The sequence below is a fragment of the Mercurialis annua genome, linkage group LG5 (genome assembly GCF_937616625.2).
Source record: "Mercurialis annua linkage group LG5, ddMerAnnu1.2, whole genome shotgun sequence".
NCBI classification, from domain to species: Eukaryota; Viridiplantae; Streptophyta; class Magnoliopsida; order Malpighiales; family Euphorbiaceae; genus Mercurialis; species Mercurialis annua.
In genome coordinates this window covers 6,660,976-6,676,426 of record NC_065574.1, presented here as the reverse complement: position 1 = coordinate 6,676,426, position 15,451 = coordinate 6,660,976, and the positions used below count along the sequence as shown (strand labels likewise).

At 27.8% G+C, this 15,451-nt stretch overlaps 1 protein-coding gene across 1 annotated transcript; it reads left to right on the top strand.

Moving 5' to 3' along the window:
- Positions 1–6,852: 6,852 nt before the first annotated feature.
- LOC126679783 (AP2-like ethylene-responsive transcription factor At1g16060) lies at positions 6,853–10,502 on the top strand. The gene is made up of 8 exons (XM_050374764.1): positions 6,853–7,291; positions 7,364–7,446; positions 7,574–7,582; positions 7,773–7,861; positions 7,981–8,054; positions 8,171–8,221; positions 8,731–8,807; positions 9,670–10,502. Exons 1-8 carry the CDS (start codon positions 7,122–7,124, stop codon positions 10,164–10,166), a joined length of 1,050 nt encoding a protein of 349 aa, XP_050230721.1. The 5' UTR covers positions 6,853–7,121; the 3' UTR covers positions 10,167–10,502.
- The last annotated feature ends 4,949 nt before the right edge of the window (positions 10,503–15,451 follow it).

Genomic DNA, 15,451 nt, shown 5'->3' with positions numbered 1-15,451 from the left:
TAACCCTAATTTATTTATAAATTATTTAAATTGTTCACAATAAATTATACTTTTTTTGTTTAAATAGAGTTGTCGGCTTTTTATTAATTAAAATATTTCAAAAACTACTGAGTTTTAAATTATTTTTTAATAGCATTCTGACGCTTTAAAATTATCAATTTTACTCTATTTTGCATTTTCGACTTTCAGTTTTACTCTAAATTGGAAATTTCGAACAATTTTGTTACTATAAAAATAAAAACATTAAAAACAACTTAATATAAAATAATATCATGTTGCTTTCTACTTAAAAAAATCGGATAAATTTTTTATCTTAAAAATATTAAATAATTTTAAATAAAAATTTAATTAGATATGTAATTAAATAATTTATAAAATTTAATTAAACTTTGAATAAATTAAAAAAACGAAATTTGGGTAAAAAATTCTAAAAATCTTAAACCTTAGTTTGTGGCCTAATTTTAGACCATAGTTGGGGCAGTGGGCCTTTACCCATGTCCTTGCATCCAAAGAAATGAGGGTGAAAGCTTATAAAAGGGAAAAGGTTGAAAAAATCAAAATGACACAAGAATGTATCCCAAATCTCACTTGAATTCGGAGTCTTTATATTTTTCCGACCTCAATTATAAACTTTGTATTTTTTCCGTTAATAAAACACACAACATAACATGAAGTCAAGAACTTCCATTCCGTTAGCTATCCGTTAGGCACGAATTTTAACAAACATGGTTGGGGAAAATGCATAAAAATGACCTTAATAATTACTTTGATTCTCACTTAGTTAATTAATATTTTTCAGATCTAAATTATAATATTAATGTTAATAAAACCTTTATTCTAAACACAGCGATTAGCGGAGTTGGATGTCTCCATTAACAAATATGATGTGACATCAATTTAAAAAATTATGGACATATGCGAAATCTTGATTTAATAAAAGTTAGTAGTAAAAAGAATTAGATGGCATTTATAATTAGTGTAAATAAAAAATGAATTCTCTTGAGTGCTGGCATGTGAATATTTGGTCTGGAGTTATATGATACCTTAGGCGGTGGTGGTAGATCGAGAACCATGATTTGTGTTTTCGTTTGTAAATAAGACAGTAGGAAATTATCAAATTTATCATTTAATTTTTTTTATAATATTATTTTTTATTAAATTGAGGTTTTTCATGTCCATAAGTCCTTAAGTTGATATCACGTCATAATTATTAATGTAGATATCCAGTTTCGTCAATTGTTGTGTCTAAAATATATATTTTATTAGTATTAAGGTTATAATTGATATCTAAAAATATGAGTGACTAAGTGAAAATTAGAATAAACATTAGGATCATTTTTTTATATCTTTTCTCTATTTTTTTCATTTTTAGTCACGCCCGTTTGAAGTCTTGTGGCAAGAAAACAGTGTCCCATCATATTAGTTAATGAGAACGGATGTTTTTGTTACGTCATGTGTTTTTTTATTAACGCGATATAAAAATTATAATTGAAATCCGACTAATATAAAAAGATCAAATATGTGATAAACATTAAGGTCATTTTTGTACCAAAATAGTAATTTACCTTGGGTTAAAAAGTTTACAAGGGTACAAAGTTTCCTGATGATTAAATTTTTTTACGCTCCAGTTAGCTTTATTTTTTTCAAAAGTTTCACCAAAAATGTAGTAAATGAAGAACATGATATTAGGGGTGAGTAGGATTTTGAGCCGACCGAGTTAACCGATTGAATTGACGACTTTTGATCAGTTTGATTTAGTTAAATTAGAGGTTGATTTAGTTTTAATTTTTAACTTTTTTAGTTCGGTTTTAGTTTTGAATTTTAAAAATTCAAATTAATCAAAATGACCGAATAATCAAATACTTAACTTTTTTATATTTTCTTTGTTTTTAAATCGGTTCAACTGAATCGTCTGAAATTTAGAAAAAAATAGTTTTTGATTCAGTTTTATTTTTATGAGTTCAGTTTCAATTAGAGTTGTATCTCAAATGGTATAAGCACTGGACATCAAACTGCCAAAGTCATAAATTCAATTTCTCCCATAAGTGTTCTCTCCTCTCAAATTATAAAAAAAAAAAAAAAAACCTTTGGTTGAATTTGATTTTAAATTTGGGAGAGTTCGGTTTGATTAGTTTAAAGGAGTTTAGTTTGATTCGGTTAGCGAATGCTTACCCCATGATATAGAGCAATCTTTGCAGACATTCAAATTTAAGAAATTTGGTGCATTTATCTTAAAATTCATTAAATGCAATGGTACTATTGTACTAAAAATGAATCACAAGCCGCGAAATATAGCACACCAGAAATGAAGGCATTTTAAAGCAGCTTTAGTTTACCCCTTCATTTTGGTTGGTTTGTTTTTATGTAGAGGGACCAATTCATGTATATCTAACATGTTTTTTTTTTTTTAAATATCTCTAACATGTTATTACCACTTCAGATAGATTTAATCTTTTATATAAGCAATTTTTATATTTAACTGTGCTACATTCATCAAATAGACAAAAAAAATTGATTTACATACGTTTTTTCCTTTTATTGAACTAGACTAATATCATAATATTCGGCGACGGAGCTATAAAGAAAAAAGAATAACGGCTAAAAATTGAATAAAAATGCGGGATAAAAATAATCAATAAGTAACAGTTGGAGTGGCCAAAAATTACTCTAACGTTATACACTCTAGTTACTCTAAATTTTCAAAAGTTAAATTAATACATAAAATTTCTGTATATTGTTCCTTCAATTTATAAAAATTATATAAATTAGTACATAAAATTACAGTACATTGCAATTTAGCCCTTCCAACTTTTAAAATATATTTTCATATATAATGTATATTGCGATTTAAACAACTCGTACCCTAATTCTGGCTTCATTGCTGATTCTATAGTTCAAACGCATCAAAATGTATAGATTTTTACATTAATATACAATACAATACAAAAGTAATAACATAATTGTTGTCTTTATAAATGAAAGGTTCCCCATTTCTATTATTATATATAAAGAATTGATTGATCATGGATTTGTAGATTAATTAGTAGGTAGCAATTGGTCACTGCTCTATGTGTATGGTTAATTATAAGTTATAACCTAGCTACTACACACACATATACTGACAAGTAACAAGACACCATATTAGCTCCTTTTGTTGCTACCTCTTTTCATTGTGATAATATAAAGTTACATATATAATATAGTTTATGCTAAATTTTATTTTTCCTTTTGGGTGTAATATTTCCATTTAGTGAGCCCTAATCTCCAATTGCCATTATATGTATTAGCATTTATTATAGACTCCTATAGTACTATTTCTATTTATTATCAACTAATTAAACTCCACAATTGTACACCTCTTTAATGGGAATATATATATTATGTGTCTTATAAACTCAATTGATGTTGACAAGATTGGATGTTAATTTGTTAATTACATAATTTAATTTTAAATTTTTTGCTGCTGTCCATTTGGTATGGAAAAAAACTTTTGCATAGTCAAATGTGTTTCTTACTCCGTGTTTCATGCATATATTGTGTATATTAAATTCTTCATATTTATGAGTTTTAAATTAGCATAAAGGCAATGTTAGGTATAAAATATATATCTTCTAAAAAAAAAGGTATACAATTTATATTTTAGTTGATCAATAAAGGTTTTTTTAAAAAAAAAAAGATTAAAAACATTAGTTTCATATTTGCACTTCTGTTATAAATTTATAATTAAAAGAGAAAAAAAATAAAATATTGAATAGAAAAGAATATATATTTTTTTACCTCTATTGCTATTTATTATTTAAAAGAAAAAAGATAGTAATTTCCAAAATATAATTTCTTTTAACCAGAGATTTTTACATCTAATTTTTGTATGATGTAATTTTAATGCAGCAAATGATAATTAGATTTAACTTAGAATATATATTAAACAGTGGCTGATACTTGATGTATTATAGTTAATTTGTTCCGGTCAAGGATTTTCAGTTGATAGTTAATTATAGTTCCGGTCAAGGGTGAACAAATTAAATTATGAATACGGTATTGGTGGCTCATCATGCTTTGCTTACTGCCTTAGTATCTCTTATTGTAATGCCGTTTTGTAAATAATTTTACGTTCATGATGTAGACGGTGGCGTAGACATCGGTGGGGCATGGAGTCTGCCGCCCCTTGGCCCACCTGTGCCTCCCACCTATATTCCTCCTCCTAGTATTTACTTTTCTGTGATACTGCTCCGTCTTCAATAATCCGTTATAATTTTATTTTATAAAACTCGTAAAACGACGCTAGTACCTCATAAATATTGTAATAACTCGGTACTCTAAGTTTAAAATGTTAAAAGGGTTGTTTTCAACATATTAACCCCGATAACTCAAAGTCCTGAACAACATTTACTTACACGTAGTATTTTAAAAATAACCTCTTTTTTTATCATTGTTTGAAGTAGAGCGTTTGTGAGAGGAAATATGATTTTAGTAAAATATTGCCTAATTCTAAAAAGGTTAAAATAAAAAAAAATGAGTACTTGAATTATTAATCCAAATAAGAGAGATGTATTTAGATGTATTTTATGGCTATTTTACTGTTTTACAAAATAAAAATTATTTTGTTTACTTATCATGGAGGAGCAATTATTGTTTTTTTTTCTAATGATAGAACAGTTAAAATAAAGTAACCATGAATTTAAGTTGCATTCTATCAATTCGGATTCAAATTTGTAATTAATATTATCATAAACTGGAGAAATTCTTATGTAGACTCGGTCTACCACGTCATCCGTAGACTAATCTATCACATTATGACACGTCATTAAAGTGATGGCAATCTTGTAAATTCGTTTTTTACTTATTTGCACCTTTAAATAGTAATATTACAAAATTGCCATCATTTTAATGATGTGTCATAATGTGATAGGTTTGGTCTACGGATGACGTGGTAGACCAAATTTACCTAAGAATTTTTCCATAAACCGAGTTAACTGAAAAAAATTTTATATTTGAAAAAGGCCTAATGGTAAAAAAAACCCAAACCTTTACGATTTGTTGCAATTATATCCAAACCTTTTAATTTTTGCAATAATATCCAAATTGCATTTTTTTTGTTGCAATAATATCCAAATTGCATTTTTGTAGCAATAATAGTCAAATTGATGGCTAAACTTGTTGTTTTCAATTAAGATATTAGGCTATTATTATATTTTGATGTGTAATAATATAGTAAAAGTTCCAAAAAATGGCAAAAAACTCAAAAAAAATTCATATAAAAAGTGCAATTTGGATATTATTGCAACAAAATAATGCAATTTGGATATTATTGCAAAAATTAAAAGGTTTGGATATAATTGCAACAATTCGTAAAGGTTTGGGTTTTTTTTGCCATTAAGCCTTTGAAAAATAATACTGTTAAGATTCAGTTAAAGTAAAAGAAGTTGTAATTGAAAAATCTAAACCATACTGGTAGATTGGATTGAAATTCTATTAAGCTAAGTAGCACGGAAACGGAAACGATACGAAACGGACACGGGAAAACGAAAGTTTTTCAAAATGAAGGACACAAAACGTGGGGGAAACGTGTAAATAACAAAAATTTAAGGATATATTTATAAAAATATTATTTAAATATTTATGATAATTAACAAAATAATTCAATTTAATGTACTAAATATTTAAAATTTTATAAATATATAAAAAATATAATACAATTCAACACAAATAAGTATATTTGTTGTATTGTGGGCAATGCGAATGTAAAATTTATGGGTAACTAGTTAAATTTTTTTATTTGTGGGTAATAATTTTAAATTTTTTACAAATTTTAATTTTTATTATTTACAGAAACGGCCCGAAACGTTTCGTACGGGTGTCCAATAGTTTCCGGTTTCCGAAACGGGAAACGCAACTTTATCGAAGTTTCCGTGCTTCTTAGCTATTAAGCGAAATTTAAACAAATTCGATTAGTATAAATTAGAAGCGTAAACAAACAGATACAACTGAACTCGAATTAGATCAAATTTAAATTCGAACTCGATGTGTTATATACATTCGAATAATATTTAAATTACTTAAATTTGACTTAAATTTAATAAAGGACAAAAAATAAATGGTATACCTGATTCTTTTTAAATATTTTTAATATATATATTAAAGTAGAGTAATTAAAAAATTATTGAATATATGTAAAAGGTTTGTTTAGATTTGCAAGTTTCACAAACTTTTTTAATTGATATTCGAGTTTGACTCAAATAGTCGAGGTTAAGGTCGACACAATTTTTTTGGATCAAACTCGATTATTTTTTTGGCTTAACCCGTCTAGAGGCCCCTGTACTTTACACTTTTTTTTCCGTAGGTCCTTGTACTTCATTTTTGTATTATTTGGCCCTTCTACTTACCTATTTTCGATTTACAGGTCCTTTTTGAGTTTTTTCGAGTCCCTCTACTTACAATTTGTTTTTTCTCCAGTCCTTATACTTACAATCGTTTTTTCCTCCAGTCACACAAAAGGACTGACAAAAACTCAAAAAGGACCTGAAAAATAAAAATAGGTAAGTAGAGGGACCAAATAATACAAAAATGAAATATAAGGACCTACGGAAAAAAATGTGTAAAGTACAGGGGCCACTAGATGGGTTTGGCCTTATTTTTTTCAATTAATATTGAATAATTTGCAAGTAGTCGAATTCCTTTACGCCCCTAACAAAATAGGTTCTATAATAAAATAATAGAAATTATAACAATAATAATAATGTAATTTATTTTAGATTAATGTGTCCAACCAATTAAATTGAATGGGGGTCCCACCAGACTGGCCTATAAAATTTCCGGTTGGGGCATCTGTTTGGTTTCTAAACAACGCTGTGCTCATGAAGACACACAAAAGCCCATGGCCGTAAGTGAAGACAAAGAAAGCAAAAGGCCGCTTAGAGACGGCCACTAAACTACACTCTCTTTCTCTCTCTAAAAGCCGGCTCTCTCTCTCTCTCTCTTCTATATAATTATTTTTCCATATTCTTTGGATTTGAATATCTTCTCTTCTGACCTAGTCCTCGTTCCCTTCCTCTTCTCTCTATCTACGTACATTTTTATTTCTCTGCATATTCTTCTGTTTTGAGCTTACCTAATTCATTTTAATGGCCAAGATCAAATTACCCAAGCAAACAAGCAACACTAATAGTAACAGTAATAGTAATACCGCTATGAAATCAGCTTCTGCTTCTTCTACCAAGACTAAACGTACCAGAAAAACTGTTCCTCGTGACTCTCCTCCTCAACGGAGCTCCGTTTATAGAGGCGTTACAAGGTTTAATTTGTTTCTCTTTTAAAATATGTAATTTCATTCTCATGATAGATTATAATTGAATTAAATTTTCAGGCATCGATGGACTGGACGTTACGAAGCTCATTTGTGGGATAAGAATTGCTGGAATGAATCACAGAAGAAGAAAGGACGACAAGGTTTTTCATTTATTAATTATTTTCATTTAACATATTTACTAATTATTTTTTAGATTAATTTTATTAATATGTTTTTTAATTTGAATTGGTGATGATCTTGCCGGTGAAATCCTACTGGCCAACACAGTGTATCTAGGTATGTTTGGTATATCTATTTATTTATTTTATTTTGGCTTTTTTCTCTCTTGAAGTTGTGATACTGTCATTTTCAAATTATTGAAGGTGAAAAAAACAAAAAACAATTACTGCATTTTTCTAATTATTTTTTATTAATGTAAAAGCTTACATATTATGGAAAATTACATTAAAATGGCGTGATTTGGTAGGTGCGTATGATGAAGAAGAAGCTGCAGCACATGCCTATGACTTGGCAGCTTTAAAGTACTGGGGGCAAGATACCATCCTTAATTTTCCAGTTAATTATTTTTCTCACTCACATTATTTAAGTTTCTAGTTTAATTTCTTTTTATGTTTAAACTTTAACAATTTCTTAGTTGAACTAATTAATGTTAATGCATGACTGTTTGGTTTTAGCTGTCAACTTATGAAGAGGAGCTAAAATATATGGAGGGTCAGTCAAAAGAAGAGTATATTGGATCCTTGAGGAGGTAACTATTATATTTATAATTGTTATAAAAAAGATATTCCAATTTTAAAAATTTAAATTTAAAAATCAATATTTATCCATATACTCCATATTTATCATTATTAACTGGATTTACAGGAAGAGCAGTGGTTTTTCTCGTGGGGTTTCCAAATATAGAGGTGTTGCAAGGTATGTAAATGATTACATTTTAAACTTATTTTGTTTTGTCTTTAACTCGCATTTTAGCTTTAAAATTATATTAGTATTATTTTATAATTGAGTAGAATTAAAAAAAATACCTTTTCAATACGTTTATCACAAATATAGCTTTTAATTAATTTTCCTTTATTTGCTACTATTATTTCGCATATATATTTTAATTTTATAAAATTTTATATAGTTCTCGGGTTCGCTTTTTATAAGCTATTTTATTCTAAAAAAGAAGGAAAGAAGAATTAATAGTAAATGTGTGCATTTAGTTGAAGAGAGTTGAAGTTGATGAAATTAGATGAACTTACCACATTTAGTCAATAGGCAAAATCCTTAAAATTCTATGGCTTCTATCAGTCACTTTCTATTAGTGTAATAACTTGCAAGAAAAAAGTAAAAAAAGTTGATAGAGCAGTTTGTCGGTCACCACCCATTAAATAACATTTGATTTGGTTGAGAGAATGAGCAAGAAATCCTAAATTGCGCAGACACCATCATAATGGAAGATGGGAGGCTCGAATTGGGAGAGTTTTTGGCAACAAATACCTCTATCTTGGAACTTACGGTAATTTCTTCTGCTCTCTTTATTTCAAATGTAATAGTAATGCATTTTCACACCATTCAAATATTCAAAAATAAATAAAATACTATGATTCATTAAATAAATGTTTTCTAATATGCACAATGTTTTTTTATATCTTTATAATTTTGACCATTTTATTAAATATATTTTAAAAAATTATTTAAACATTTTGTTCCGTCAATTTTATAAATAAAAATATTAAAATTCAAACTTCATGTTATATATTTATTTTTGAAATTTATTTTTAAGTTTTTGATTCCAAATATAGGTTTAAATTAGAAATTGATTTTATTTATCTATCAGTTTGTAAAATTGAATGACCAAAATATCTAAATATTTTTTTGTAGATAGATTGACAAAATAGTATAAAAATGGATATAGTTTTTTTTGTCTTTTTTAATTTGATTGCCATATAAAAATTATTTTAAAAGATTAATAACAAAAGAGAACTTAAATTAAAAAAATTATATTTTCCTACGAGTCGACATCAAATGTACCATCTATGTGAAAAACGAGAAAAATATAGTTTAATTAGTTCCAAATATTCTTATTTTATCCAAAAAAAATAATTAACAAACTTGAAATTTAGTTAGTAGATTCTCATGATTTAAATTTTAAATTATTAATTAATGCATATTTATAATAAAGTCAAAATAATAAAGATAAATGCATGGGCCAATCTAATGGAGTTGGTTGGGATATAGACCACCAAACCCCAACTGCTTACTGAAGTCATTTAAAAATTTCAAACTCACACCAAAATATGCATGCTAATAAAAGTTCATTTATAAATCTATATTATTTCCCATATTACCCCTGAATTTTATTTGTATTCTCATTTCAGCCACTCAAGAAGAAGCAGCTACAGCTTATGACATGGCAGCCATCGAGTATCGTGGACTTAACGCCGTTACAAACTTTGACCTTAGCCGTTACATCAAATGGTTACGTCCTAATAATTCTCAACAAAACCCTAACTCTGATGCTGATCAAAAACCATCCGCTACTGAAGACCTTGAATTAACTTTCTCCGGCTCAACCGCCACCACCGAAACCTCTTCGCCGCCGCCACCACCGCCTAGTTCGGTTTCATCTGCATTAGGGCTTTTATTACAATCCTCAAAGTTTAAGGAAATGTTAGAAAGAACATCAGCCAGTACTACTACCGATTGCCCTACCACCCCACCGGAATCCGAACGGCCCCGTCGGTGCTTCCCGGACGATATCCAGACATTCTTCGATTGCCAAGATTCCGGTAGCTACACTGAAGGAGATGATATTATATTTGGAGACCTAAATTCATTTGATTCACCTATTTTTCACTCTGTACTTGATGCTTGAAGATGGGGGAATTTTGCCATAATAAGTTTAGCTATATTTTCCGACAAAAAAAAAGTTTAGCTATATTCTTAAAATACATAAATTATTAGGGTTTTTTAATACAAGGAGGTAGGGATGGTGGTCGGAGACGATGACGATCAATGGGGTAAGTAAGAAAATAGAAACAATTCAGATTTCAGAATTTTTTTTTTCTTAACATATATATGGTTTCTCTTCTTCTTCATCGTAAGATGTGGATGTAAGATTATCTTTAAATTATATGTAGATATAGGAAACAAATTAGACATTCATTTATCAATTATTTCTTTTTAATAAGACAAATTTTGGCAAACTCAATTTTTTCTTGATTAATTTGATTATTTCCTTTTATTTTTTATTACTACATTATGCAATGTATATATATAGTTACATGTACATCTTAATTTACCTCTCAAACAAAAGTTTACCTGGTAAATGCAACATGCATGAAAGTTTAAAGATTAAATTTTTTCCATATATATGAGATAAAATTAAGAGCAAATTACTCTAAACCTCCCCATATATATCATAATTCATGCTCCAGTCCCTCTTATTTGAAAATCAAACGAGTCAACGATTTAATTCTTTTGTCAATTTTTAGTGTTAGTCAACCGAGTTAAAGGACTAAATAAAAAAAATTAACTTCAAAAACAGTTTTAATCCCACACTTTTATTTTTGTCTATGATTTTGTCCCTCAAATTTGAAATTAATTTATCCCTTAGTCCTTTGACTAGGTTGATTAACACCAAAAATAGATGAAGGGACTAAATTACTGACAGGATCAAAAGTGAAGGATCAAAGTGGTGAGTTATGACAATTATAAGGGGCTTAGAAGTAATTTACTCTAAACTTAACTAAAATATAATTTTTCAGATAACATATTCTAATTTTTAATTAATATAATTATTGTAAATCAACACTTTTAGGAGCTTTTCTTATTTTAATATTTTATGTAATAAGTGATGATTATTGTCGAAAATAATATAGATTTTAATAAATAGAAATTATCTAATAATTTATATTAAAACTTGTAAACAATTATTTAAAATTTATATTTTCTAACCAAATTCGGCCCTAACACTATATTTTTTACAGGCTCGGGCTGAAGTCGGGCTTACATAAGAATCTTGGGACGATGACAAAATTACCTAAAATTTTAAAAATATTTACAAATGTACCTGTAAACGTTTTTTATTTACAAAAATATGACTGATTTAAAATTAATTACAAAAGTACCAAAAAATGAAAATTAATTACAAAAGTACGATTTGTATAATGTCGGTATAATTATGGTATAATTTTGAAATATTAAAACTATAAATCAGATAATTTAAAAATGATATTTATTTTATTATTGGTATAATTTTCAGTATATTTTCGATATATCGATTATAAATTTTTATATATATTTTCTAGTTGATAATATGTATATATTTTTTTATATGTATTTTTCACTATAGTTGGTAATGAACTAGAGAATTTGTATATTGTTGGTATAATTTTAATATATTTTTAGGCAAATATTTAGTATGCGATGTAGTGTAATGTTGATGTAATAATAAAATTTCAGTATATTTTGATGTGTACACTCTTGGTATACTGTTGGTATAATTTAGGTATATTATTAATTTAATTTTTAGTATACGATTTGATGTAATTTTGGTCAATTTTTATTTAATATTAATAAAATTTCAGTATGTATAATTTTGGTATAATGTTGATATGATGTTGATATAATGTTAGTTTATTAGTATACTGACATTATACCCACAGTATACACCGTATGTTTGATATTATTTTTTATTTTTTTGTATTTTTGTAAATATTATTAAGATTTTTGTAAATGAAAAAGTCAACACGTAGTTTTGTAATTATTTTCATTTTTTTTGGTAAATGATGTAATTTCCTCAAAAATCTATAAAAATAAAAGTCTGAGTCCGCTCACAAAATAGCAGCCTTTTTTCGGATTTGAGCTGAGCTTGGAACAAACAATTATGGCTTCTTTAGATAAATACCAGAAAAGATAAAATATTCTCAAAAATACTAACTCAAAGTTTTTTTTTGAAAAATATAATTTGTACTTTTTTTTTACAAAAATGACTTTTGTTATTCTCAAAAATATTTTTTTTAATCTCAAAAATACGATTTTGGTTACCCAACGGTATACTAACAGTGTTGGTTAACCAAAACACAAAACTATTACAAAATCAAACCTCCATTTCTATTAAACTAGTTGAAAATTCTATTACAAACTCATCCACTTTTATCACCGCAAGAGCAACTGTCAAATAAAATCTAAATCGTCTTTTTTAAATCTTAAATTATTGATTAACCATTAGTTAACCATTTGTTAACCAACAGTGTACTAAAAAACAAGGTCATTTGTATATCATTAGTACACCGTTGGTTCAATAGCAACAAAATAAAATTCAACAACAGTTAACTAACGATTTTATTAATTATATATTCAAAATAAAATTTATTACAAAATTATCCAACGGTTTACCTAATATTAACCATTGGTTACCCAACGCCACCATCACATCCACCACAACCACCGGCGCAACATGCGGAAACTGCAATACTAAAAAACCTTCCTCCTCCACCATGTAAGAGTCTATGCCCACCCGTCCTCCTCCTGCCCTAATTGCTTCACCAATTCAAAATCATATGTGATGGGTAAAACAAAAAATATAAATTGCGATTAGAATTGCGGATCTAAAGGAGCAATTCACCGGATCTGTTATGTTGAAAAACCTTTCAATCTCAAGAAGGAGATGTTGCTGCCGATGAAGAACGGAAGGAGATGTTGCGGATCACCAGATCTGTTTATTAGCCGCATTCTTTCCACGCCGCCGCACAGTGGCTCCGCCAAGGAAGCAGCCGCCGAATGATACAACAGTAGAACAACAACTAATCGCCGACCTTGAGGAAAGGAGGACATGAAGAAATCGAAATTGGAGATGAACGATACAGCTATTAGGATCGTATTTTTCTTATTTTGAAAGTGTAAAAGTTGAATTTGGAAAGGTTAAAAATCAAAGAATATGTGATAGAATGACAAATATCAATTTCCAAAGTTAGTGCCGTAATTATCTAATTATTTTGGGCTAAGCCCGTGTTTTGTTTAATTAACTCAACAATTATTGTCCCATCCCGACCCTAAGTACCGGGTTTGGACGGGCATGTGCGAGTATCCAAGCCCATGAACAGGTTTAATGAGACATAATAATTTCAAAAAAATGGATACTTCTGTAATTATTTCAAAAGTAAAATATTTTGAGAATATCCCTAGATATAAATAAACCTTACTTTATTTATATTTTTACACATAACTTTTAAACAAATTTTTTACTGCAAAATATCACATGTTTCTAAAATAATTTTTAAAATTAAAATATGATTGCTGTTAAATTTTAAAATTGAGATAAAATTAGTAAAATTAAAAAATTCGGTTAGATTAATTTGGAAAATAATAATAAAAGAAGTTGAGTTTTTCTATCTATTTAACATTTTTTTTAAAAATTGTATTCAAAATTATCATTTTGATATGTAGTTAATCTAAAGTTATCAATAACTATATGCATCAATCCCTGAAAAGGGATAAATGTGAAGTTATAGAGAGTTGCTCAAAGTTAGCGGATGGAGTTAGGTGTTAGGCACCGGAAACAATTATAAGGATTCATTGGTTGGCAAATTATTATGGGAAAAGTTGAAAAATACTTGATTTTATTAAAATAATCTCAAAAATACTTATGTTGGTTTTTATTTGCGGACAATACTTATAAAAGAAAATAAATTGCACCTAGCACTTAATTTAATAAAAACATTAAAACTAGCACTTAAAATCTTATTTCTCTAAATCCTAAACCCTAAATCATACTAAACCTTAAACCCTAAATCATGCTAAAGCCTAAACTCTAAACTCTAAACCCTAAACTCCAAACTCTAAATCCTAAAACATGCTAAACCCTAAATCCTAAATTTTAATTCTTAAACTCTAAACTCTAAATCATGCTAAATCCTAAACCCTAAATCATGCTAAACCCTATATCCTAAATCTTAAACCCTAAACCCTAAATCATACTAAACCCTAACCCTAAAATCATAAACCCTAAATTCCTAAAATTCTAAAATCTAAATTCTAAATCTTAAAAAAATAGAGTTAAATGTTGGATGAATAAAAAAATGAAGTTAAATGTTGGGCGAAATAAAAAGGTTGGGTTAAGTGTTGGATGAAATAAAAAGGTGAAATCAAGTGCTGGATGAAATAAAAAGGTGGAATCAAGTGTTGACCGAAAAAAAAAGATACTTAAGTATTTTTGGAATTATTTTTAATAATCAAGTGCTGTGTCTAATTTCCTCAATTATTAATCTGTGAAACATTTTTGGTGGTGCAAGTGGTTAGGCCCATAGTTGACTTAGCAGATGTGGATTTGCGGTTCAAACATAGGTGCATGCTACCATTTACCTTCCAACTTCTTTATTCTCAATGGACATCACTTTTTTCTTATCATCACATATCACACAGTTGGAAAAATTTAACCCACCATCTCAATAGAATTCTTCCAAACACATACTATTTGAGTTATAGTTTATTGATCACTTGACTTCACTTTGTTACTTATGAGTACCATAAAATTTCAAGAAACAAAAACTTGAGTTATAGTTCATTGATTAATGGACATCATTTTATTACTTATGAATCCCATAAAGATTCATGAAATTTCTTTATCAAATTGTCGTCTCTCCTGCTGAAAGCCGAATTAGAGACAGAGTTGCTCGTCTTCCATGGGAGGAAGACGAAAACCAGATCTGATTCGGCTTTCACAATGAAGTTACAACAAACTTAAATTTTGTGGCTTTCAAAATAACAAACATCTATGTTCTTTGAGAGAAAACTTTAAAAATAAAATAAAAATACATGGGAAACAAAATACAGAACTTTCAAAAATATTGATACAAAAGCTATACTTATCATCGATAAACATAAATAAAAATCAAACAACAAAAGCTTCTCTCTTTCTTTTTTCAAAATACGGCTCAAATATATAAATGCTATTTTTTATTTTATTATTTTGTTGTAAATTGTAAAATTGTAACCGTAATATAGTAAAACTTTGATGCGTGTTTTTTTTAATTTAAATCAATTAATTTAGGTTAGATAATTCAATAATTTTAATTTATTTAGAACAATTAGGAGTTAATTCGAAAATGTAATTAGCGGTTGTATATGTTAATAAAGACGGTAGTTTAATTAAAGTTA